Source organism: Vulpes lagopus, chromosome 11, assembly GCF_018345385.1.
Source record: "Vulpes lagopus strain Blue_001 chromosome 11, ASM1834538v1, whole genome shotgun sequence".
Lineage (NCBI taxonomy): Eukaryota > Metazoa > Chordata > Mammalia > Carnivora > Canidae > Vulpes > Vulpes lagopus.
The window spans coordinates 26,753,931-26,764,142 of record NC_054834.1 but is presented as its reverse complement, the minus strand read 5'-3'; the positions used below and the strand labels follow the sequence as shown (position 1 = coordinate 26,764,142).

The 10,212-nt window shown below is 51.3% G+C and overlaps 1 protein-coding gene across 1 annotated transcript; it reads right to left on the bottom strand.

The window, feature by feature from the left end:
* Positions 1-2,201: 2,201 nt before the first annotated feature.
* Positions 2,202-3,124, bottom strand: LOC121472327 (olfactory receptor 10J5-like). The gene is given in 2 exon segments (XM_041723594.1): positions 2,202-2,608; positions 2,611-3,124. Coding segments are annotated over 2 exon segments (921 nt in total).
* Positions 3,125-10,212: the final 7,088 nt, after the last annotated feature.

Genomic DNA, 10,212 nt, shown 5'->3' with positions numbered 1-10,212 from the left:
ATGTTCAGCAAGGTAGGATTAAGCATCGTATTCATCAAAGGTGCTGTTGGGTACAGAGCGAGGACCCAGACCAGGCTTCTGGAGTCAGGCCTCTTCCCTCTCCACGCTGATGCAGCAGCAGCTGATCTAAAAAGTTAGTAGCTTGTAAAATTAGAAACCTGGACAGCTAGTTGGCCATGGTCTGGAGGATCTAGAGGAGAGGTTTCTCCGTTAGGGTTTAGGACTCTTCTCTGGCAGCTGCTCTTGGGCTCAGCTCTGATGTTTAACTTCTGCGTGCACAAGTGGCTGGGGAAGCAGCTGCCATCAGGGGTGTCTGGGTGGAGGGGATACCGGGGAAGACCTGTGCTCTGGTCCTGGGACTGGGGAGCAGCAGCTGGGAGAGGTGATGCTGCCACTGGGCAGGTTAGAGTGGGTTCGTCCCCACCTGGGCCGCCTGCTCGGAACAGCCCTCCCGGTCCTACTGCCTCCTTTCTACACACAAGGACAGGTCTGAGGGCACAGAGGGATCGCTAGTCCAGAGGGAATTGGGGACGATGGGTAATGAGAGCTGGCACTATGGGTAGTCTTGGTGGCAGGTGGGGTGGTGCTGTCCTACAGTCCCGGAGACTTTCCTTTCCTTCTGGAGGAAGGGGTGCCCCCTCACCCCCAGGGGATGCAGTCTTTGCACATGGGGGAGGGATTCCTGGTGGGCAGAACCTGAGGGTGCCATCAGAGGAGGCCTTATAGCAGATCTGGGGCTCTTGGATGGGCTTTTGACCTCTTAAAATCTCCCGTAGGAGGGCTTGCTTCTAGGATGCAGAAATCTCAGAGGATGCAGGACAAAACACAGAGCCGACCAGACCTTGAGAGAGCTATGGTTTTCCCATCTAGAATTTCAGATATCTGTACAGCCAGACCTTACGTGATGAGCTCCTTGGATGTCACCATCCCTTCCCCAGATGAAGGAAAAGGCAGGCACTCCCTTAAAAAGACACATGGCATCAAGGAACGGGCAGAGAAGCATCCCTAACAATCCTGAGGAGAAGGGGCACGGCACTGAGCCTCTAAGCCTCCCCACAGTCACCTGAGGTAGTAAGAGGTATGTGCAGGCAGGAAACCAGAGAAGCTCCCAGAAGCTCTGGGGGGAGGACCTTTTCCTTAGGAGGCCTAGTAGGAATAGATGCCTCTTTTTTTCTTTTAAGCCTTTTTTCGGTGAGCAACTACTCCTGACTGCTGATGTGTGTTTGGTTGTTTTTCCTATTTTTTGGTGTTACCCAAGGATGCCATGGGGTGTGCAAAAGAATACTCCCATGGTTCTCACTCCAAACAGAACATCGCTCTTTTTGACCAACTTATTTTTCTTCACAACGATGAGAGAGAAGCTGCCTCCATGGAGAAGACCAGCAGCCAGGGAGATTCTGATGAGCATGGTCAGATTTGCCCAAGGGGTATGTGGGGTGCAGCCGTGGCCAGCGCTCTGGGGACCATGCTGATGGAAGCAAGGGCTTTAGTAGAAATCCAACAATGGAAGCTAAACTTTCAAGGACCAAAGTAGTGTCTTACAAATTTGTTAACTTTTTTTTTTTTTTAATACATGTCTCACCTTTCCCAAAGGTTCTGATATAATTTGAATATTGACTGTTTTTACCTTGTTGGCAAGATTTTGTTTAATTTTCTGTAGGTTATATTATGAAAATTACAGGCATTTTTATTTTTATAAAACTACCACATTTAATGTGCTTTTAAGAGGTTCCTTCCCTCACTTTAGAAATGCAGATACGATTTCTTTTTTTTTTTTTTTAAGATTTTATTTATTTATTCATGAGAGACACAGAGAAAGAGAGAGGCAGAGACACAGGCAGAGGGAGAAGCAGGCTCCATGCAGGGAGCCCCACGTGGGACTCGATCCTGAGTCTCCCGGATCACACCCTGGGCTGAAGGCAGCCGCTAAACTGCTGAGCCACCCAGGGATCCCCATGTATATGATTTCTTAAAAATGAGGCCCATCCTCCCTGACCTTTCAGGTACCCAGATGAAAATGCCTGGATGAAACCTTGGAATATATGGGAACAAAGATTAAGATTTGTTATGGTGGGGGTGCAGAAGTCCGACGGGCATACCCCACAGCAGGAGGGACTGCACAGGACACACTTGTAAGGTGGGAGGCGGTGAAGGTGTGTGTCGCTCAGGGGTAGAGATCCCCAACAGACACGATCAGTGTATTAGATGTTTCTTCCCACAGCTCTGCAGAGGGCGTCTTTGACCTCCTTGTTCCTCAGGCTGTAGACAACAGGGTTGAGCAGGGGCGTGATGATGGTATAAGTCACAGAGAGGAGGAGGTCTTGTTCTATGGAGTTCTCTGACTTGGGCTTGAGGTAGGCAATGGAGGTGCAGCCGTAGTGGACGATGACCACGGTGAGGTGGGAGGCGCAGGTGGCAAAGGCCTTCTTCCGGCCGTGGGCAGAGCGGATCCTGAGGATGGTGGAGATGATGAGGACGTAGGAGATGAAGACCAGCCCCACGGGGACCAGGATCACAAATGAACTGACGACAAAATTGATGATCTCATTGACGGTGGTATCAATACAGGAGAGTTTTAGGACCGGGAGGATGTCACAGAAGAAATGTCCACTCTGTGACAGAAGGGTAAGGTAAATATGGAGGTCACCTGGACAACTGCCATGGCCAGGCCGATGCCAGAGGCTCCACACATCAGCTGGACACACACCCTCTTGCTCATGACAACCGTGTACCGCAGGGGGTCGCAGATGGCCACGTAGCGGTCGTAGCCCATGGCCGTGAGCAGGAAGCAGTTGTTGATGGCCAAGGCGACGAAGAAGAACATCTGGGTGGCACAGCCCGCCGAGGAGATGGGCTGGTTCTGGGCTAGGAGACCAGACAGCATCCGTGGGATGGTGACCAGTGTGTACGCGGTCTCCGAACCAGCCAGCACGCTCAGGAAGACGTACATGGGCGTGTGCAGGTGGCGGTCCGTGCAGACGACGGTCACGATGATGGCATTGCCAGTCAGGGTGAAGGTGTACAGGATGAGGAAAACCACAAACAGGATGGTCTGATGTTCACGAAATCTGGAGAATCCCAGGAAAACAAACTGGGTCACCTCTGTGAGGTTGTGTCCCTGCATTCTTCAGTTTCTGTGTCTGAAAACAAGGCAGGGAGTCAGCATGGAGCAGTTGCCACCCCGACCTGGACTCGAGCAGGGCTGGAGGGACTCAGGGACCCTGCTGGATGGTTGGGGTGCTGGCGCAGGTTGTGGGCCGGCTTCTCCCCGCCCACTTCCTCGCTCTGGGATCGACTTCCCTTAAGCCTCTGGCTCAGGGGTCCCCGTAAGGGGAGACCACAACAGGGACCTTCTCAGAGTAGCATCATGAAGGCTATCTTTGGAGGGCGTCGGTGTGAGGCTTTTTCCTCAAAGGATGGCGCCCAAGGCCCTGACCCCCTGGCACCCCAGCCTCATCTGGGTCTCTTCTGGGGGAAGGATGAGCAGCTGGGACAAGGAAACTCAGGAAGTCGGGCTTTACTGGGCTGCTCGGTAGAGGGTGGCTGTGAGCCAGGAAAGACCTAGAGCCGCGTCGGGTGAATTAACCTCAGGGCCGGATCTTCGGGAACGTTTAATGGGTGTGAAGCTGAGGCTCTGGGCTCGGCCGGGATGTTTGGCCAAGTGTTGGCAACTGCTTTGTTGTAAAAGTGCTAAGAGGGACGTGAGGGTCTAGGGGCAAGTAAACTAAGGGTGGGGTGGGGGTCACCGGGAGAGGAGAGGGACCAGTAATAGAAAAGGAGGAACTGAATAAAAACACTGACTTTTTTTTTTTTTTTGGCAGAAGAAATTGTAAGAATAAGGAAGCTTAACAGCTTAAAATCAAGTATTCCATGTTGTCATGTAAAGTCCCTCAAGAGCCCTGGACCTCCACCGTGAAGTGGCGGGTGTGCAGGCTGTGTTCGTGGTGTCGGGCAGGGACGGCAGGTGCGGTGCAGATGGGGGCTGGCAGGAGGCGAGGCAGGGAAGACCTGGTCACACAAGCTTTCCTAGGAGTTTGGTGAGGGACCCTGGGGACCAGATGGTGTTTTGGGCCATTTTAAAGAACAAGAGGACAGCAAGCTGCAGAGCTGGTGCCCATCAAGGAAACCTCTACTAGGAATCCAGAAAACACGATCTAGAAAACGTTGCAGATTTTCCAGAAAAAGTGCTCCATCTTGGAAACTGAGGCAAATGTTTAGGGCAGGAAGGGCTGTGCCGCAAAGTAAATTAAAAGACCAACTGGAAAGGTTAAGATTCCAGAGTGAGCGTGCGGCCCTAGGCAGCTGCGCAGAAAGGATGCGGTACAGCTGCGATTGGAAGTTCGACATTTGATTCCGCGTCTCACTGGCTGCGCATCAGGGCCGAAGGGCGGCGTGTGACTCGTGGCAAGGGCATTGGATGGCAGCCTGGAGCCTTCGGCCCCTGAATGGTGCTGCTGTGTCGCCACGGGTGGAGGTGTGGGCTGCGCCGAGCGAGACATGTCAGCAGCAGTAGTGAGGTTATAATGTGGGGGCGCCCGGGTGGCTCAGCTGGTGAGCATCTGCCTTCGGCCCAGGGCGTGATCCGGGGTCCCGCGTCGGGCTCCCTGCATGGAGCCTGCTTCTCCCTCTGCCTGTGTCTCCGCCTCTCTGTGTGTGTCTCTCATGAACAAATAAAATCTTTAAAAAAAAATCAAAGTGTGTGAATGCACATAAACTATACATGCAAGGAACAGTCCAAGAGCTACCCGACGTTTGATGTGTTCACTGTTACAGGAGAAATGGTGGGAGTGAAGTTATAAGAAACTTGACTTTTTACATGTATTGATGGGATTGTGACCCTTGTTTTAAAATATTTTGGGGCGTAAAAGTATAGGTCATAAATAGAAGCTGGAGAACTCAGACTGGGTGTCAGATTGAAGGAGGCAGTGGTGGGTGGCCGGTCAGTTTCTGTGGAGTCCACGCAGGGAAACCCAGTTATGGGTCATGACAAAGAATTTCAGTAGGTCATGGATCAGAAACTGTTGTTTCTGCCTTTTGTTTCTTGTTGAGCCTGTTGTGACGAGTGATACTAAATGGTGAGGGACGTACAGAGCCGGGGAAGCAACATGTGTCCTCCTTGTGGGGAAGAGGAGAAAATACTGAACTGAGTTGTCAGGAGGAGGGGAAAAACCCCGAATAAATAACACCTGGTGTCTTTAAATTAGGGCCTGCAAAGTAGTGCTGCTTTTACCCCAAAGCAGCGGGAGATCTGTTGTGAGTGCGCCTGCAGTAAATGCGAATTCACTCGGAGGAGCTCATGGAGCAGGACTTGACTGCTTGGGGCATGCACCTGGACAGCCCTGCAGACGGCCCCGCAAGGCCATCCTTAAGACCTTCCAGAAACTTGGAAGCAAACGCCGATGTTCCCCTGTGGACGAAGACCCGGGAGCGCACGGAAGGGTGGAGACGCCCAAGGCCCTGCTCCCTGCATCAGCATCTCCGTGGGGGAAGGTGTGAGGAAGGGGCCGCGTGTGTGCTCCCTGGGCTTCACCCTGCAGGTTGGGCCCTCCCCGGGGGCCAGCGATGCTTCCTCCGGTGAGGTGTCCTCTGCACCCCCTGACTTTGCCTAGGGTCCTTCCCAACCATATTCCCCCCTAGAAGCTCTGTTTCTCTGCATCTTGCTCTGCTTCCGGTGACGTTGGAGCATCGCACTCAGATCAAGGGCGATCGCCCCCTTACCTCACTTCTTGGCCTCTCCGAAGGTGTAGAAGCTTCCAAAATGATTATGGGGGAGCCACGTCTGGCTCAGATGACAGATGCGGGCCTGTTGCTGTCTCCAGAGGTGAGGGGGGCCCCAGAGGATGGGATGGGAAGTTTGGGATATGGGAGTCAGTGCTACTGTCGATCCTCCTTCGTCTTAGTTCTCACACTGAAGCCCTCTGGGGGCCCCAGATGCCGAGCTCCTGTGGGAAGGGAGAGGAGGTCACGGGGCACCTTGGTGCCCAGAGGGTGTGCAGTGGGCACCTGGGCGCTACCCATGTGGATTGCCTAGGATGAGCACTCAGCAGTCAGAACGTGGGTCCGTGAACTTGGGGACGATTTTGACCCTGGAGGGCCCCCCCATTTCCCCTACTGGTCGCCTTTCTGGGTCTGTCCGGCCAGAGGTGACTGCAGCTGGGCACCCATGAAGCAGCCCTGCTCCCACCCAAACCTGAGCTCTCCCGTGGCCGCACCCTAAGGGTGTTTCTGAGTAAGGGACCCACCAGTAGATAATCCTGAAAGCACCGTATAGCGCAGAGAGCTTTCAAGATGATTTATACATTCCAGAAGGATAAGAACCCTGTGGGGGAATAAGAATATGGAAATGTGCTCATGCATCAAAATTGTAGTCATGAAGCCGATATTTCTACTAGGAGAAAAAGACAAATAGAGGGGAAAACATACTGAGGGTGTAAAGGAAACACCATTTGCAAAAGGAAGAAATTCTGACAAAAGCCATAGGTACTTATAAATGCCTAAATCTCTATAAGTAAACTGTGTGTCTGGAAACAGAATCTGTGTTTTAAAAAGACCTGAATTACACCAGGTAGGCTGAGCCCCTGTGATGACATTTTGTGTATGAAGGAATTGGGAGTTGTTTTATTTTTATTATTTTTATTTTTTGGGGGGGGCGGGGAGTTGTTTTAAAAACAACCAACCAACCCACAAAAAACAAAACAAAAATTTTTTGTTGTTGTTTTTTGTTTTGTTTTGGTGTGTGTGTGATTGTTTTTTGCTAGACTCTTGCCCTGTCCTTTACTTTGCCTTTCATTTTAAACCAAATAGACCTAGGGAGCCAGCGGGGGAGGAGTTGGGAAACTGAGGATTACATGGAACTATTTGAATTAAACGAAAGAGTGGTGACTTTTCTTTGGGACGGAATCTTCTCTTACCCAGAAATCCACCTGCCTCGAGTCTGTGGGGTCTGCTTGTGTTCGTTCTAGGTTTTCGAGCATACTGGGCAGTCTTGATTTATTTGCAGAAAATCACTGCAAAGCCAAGAAAACAGATTGCTGTTTTTTTTTTTTTTTTTTTTTGTAAAAGAAGTAAGAGTCTTGGTGTCTCTAGAGCTCGGTCTTAGGTTCTAGGTCAGCTCTCTAGATTATTAGGTTACTTACGTGCCCCTGGATTCTGGCTGAAGCGCAAGGTGACACGCTCACACTGAGCATCTCTGGTCCTGTTGGCTGTGCCTTTGGAGGAGTCGCCCCCTTAAGCTGTGATTTGGAAGGGACTCTCAGGGGACTGTCTGCCTTGCTTTTGTCTCCTGGGTTGATTTGCCAAGAGACTGACTGTGCATCCTGCGGGTCCGTGTCGAGTCAGAATCCTGAAACGAGCCAGGGGATCTCATTACCAACGGGTCCTGCAAGGACTGCAGGGTTAACCTTGGTCTCACGTGGGTTGGGCCTTGTTTTCTGGGGGAAAAACAGCTCCACGCAGAGGAAGATGTGTTACCTGTCACGCGGCGCCGTCTTTTATTCTTAATCCGTGTCAGTGTGTTGTCCTCGCAAACTGTTGGTGAAAATGCAAGTGAAACGTGGGGCAGCCCTGCACCTACGGGAAAAGCTCGTCTCGTTTTTTCTGGCGGGAGACCTCATGGGTTCGGAGAGGTGAGGATTGGGCTTGAGGGCAGGGCCGGGAAAGGGAGCGTGGGTAGTCTTTTTCCTTTGTGGGAATACACCCACGAGTTAGGGAGGATGACGTAAAGCCACAGTAGCCCTTCTCGCCCTCGGCCCCGCGCTGGGTACCACCTGTGCTCACGAGGGAGCACCTGGCTCGGCTCGTGTGCCCAGCAGGGACGTGGGACCGTCTCCCCGGGGGGCGGCAGGGAGGAGTCGCTGCGTCAGCTCAAGCTCCAAGTGAGGGCTGCGTGCGTGCCGCTGCCTCCTGACTCCAGACACGGCTGGGTCGGCCCCGCAGACTCGGGGCCCCAGTGCGGTTTACCCAGAACCTTGGTAATGTTGCTCCTTGATCCAGTGGTTGTGACAGGACACGTGTGCTTTGCCACGGTTCCAGCTGGGTGACGGGAACCTCTCGGCATCTCTGGTATTGGGCTTCTGGGGGAAGGGCCACAGCCAGACAAAATCTAGATGGAAAGTTCTGGAACACAGAGTTCTGTGTATAAGTTAGTTACTTGGTCCTGTCAAGGTAAGGGTAAGAGTGACTCGGGTCATGTTGTGCTTTCCTTCTGTGCTTCGAGTGTCCTTGGACACCTGTTCATCGTAAACAATAGAAAGTGCCATGAATACTAGAACGTCTCGGCGTGACCCTCCAGGTGGGACCACACGCTGGTGCTCTGAAGTGAAAATAAGAGAAAAATCTTTTCCATCCTCACTTCATCTCAAGTCTGAGCTGAGGCATACATATCCCAAACTTAAGAACATCTTGCTGTAACCTCTGACCCCTCCAGAGTTTCCCATATGAAACCCCAAACTGCAAGCCCTCTCCTTAGAGCAGAGGCCTTTAATAGACTTCCCTGGTACGAGCCAGGCCTGGAGCCGTGAGACTAAGTGCTCTGACCTGCTTCTCTGTAGCTTCACAAATAAGAACCAGATCCATCCTTGTACAAGACGCTCAGAAATTGCTTTTCTTACAAGAGCCGTCCGCAGTTTAAGCTGCTCCTCGCACATCGTGTGCGCTGCTTGTTCCCACAGGTCTCCCTGTCTTCGTGCTCAGCATGGGGAAAGTGGCAGTTACCCAGGTCTTAGGCGCTGAATCACTACCCAGTCATGTTCCTGGGTCACCCTGCCTTGCAGGTTCTTCCATTTCCCTTCTGGGTTCTCAAGGACTGAAGTGGTTTTCTGTGACTCCTGCTATTTTCCTTGTTGTGACAACTGTTCTACCTGAGAAAATTGCCTAAAGCGTGTAGCAAGAAATCCTTTCTCTGCTTAAAACGCTAAAATGGAACTCTTCTGCCCTATGACCCAGCAATTGCACTGTTGGGGATTTACCCCAAAGATTCAGATGCAATGAAACACCAGGACACCTGCACCCCAATGTTTCTAGCAGCAATGTCCACAATGGCCAAACTGTGGAAGGAGCCTCGGTGTCCATCAAAAGATGAATGGATAAAGAAGATGTGGTTTATGTATACAATGGAATATTACTCAGCCATTAGAAATGACAAATACCCACCATTTGCTTCGACGTGGATGGAACTGGAGGCTATTATGCTGAGTGAAATGAGTCAATCAGAGAAGGACAAACATTATATGGTCTCATTCATTTGGGGAATATAAATAATAGTGAAAGGGAATAGAAGGGAAGGGAGAAGAAATGGGTAGGATATATCAGAAAGGGAGAAAGAACATAAAGACTCCTAACTCTGGGAAACGAACTAGGGGTGGTGGAAGGGGAGGAGGGCGGGGGGTGGGGGTGAATGGGTGATGGGCACTGAGGGGGACACTTGATGGGATGAGCACTGGGTGTTATTCTGTATGTTGGCATATTGAACACCAATAAAAAATAAACTTATTTAAAAAAATAAAATGGAACTCTTCTTTCCTTAGTTTGGAAGGAGCCATTGATATGATGGGTACTGGATAATAAGAAAAACAACAACAACAACAACAAAAAATATGACACAGATCCACTTAAAGGAAATGATGAGGGATGAGTTCGAGGACTTGTGTCCTTTGGCCAGAACAAGGTGCACAGGGGGGATGGATGTGGGGCCCATGAGGACCTGTTCTGGGGTGAGCTGTGGCTTCACTGCTGTTGCTTTGAAAGAATCACAGGTCCTGTTCCTGGTACTTTGCCAGGGTGTCTGCTGGGCTCTGTACAACCTTCCCCTCAAGCCGAGTGAGGGCAGCTTCAACAGAGTCACATGGAAAGCTTAAGGGAGGCTCCTTGCTATTGGGAGACTCAGAAGACTTGAGAAGGCTAAAGCCATCGTAGAAGCAGAGTAGTGTTGTCCGCATTATGTTCATCCTGGCCCCTCGAAGTCATGGGGACAGAGAGGCCGGAGGGCTTCTTTTAGGTGCAGTGTGGGTCACGCTGAAGGATGGACTGGCATGTAGACCTGCTGCATTCTGTCCACAAGAGCCATCTCGGGAGGTAGAGGATCCCGGAAGGGAAGAACATGGACAGACGTTAGATTCTAAGACACATGGAGGAAGTGGCAGGTGATAACCAAGAGTAAATAACCCATCTGATTCTGTTGAGACGGAGCTAGGATATCAACCTGAGATCAAGGGA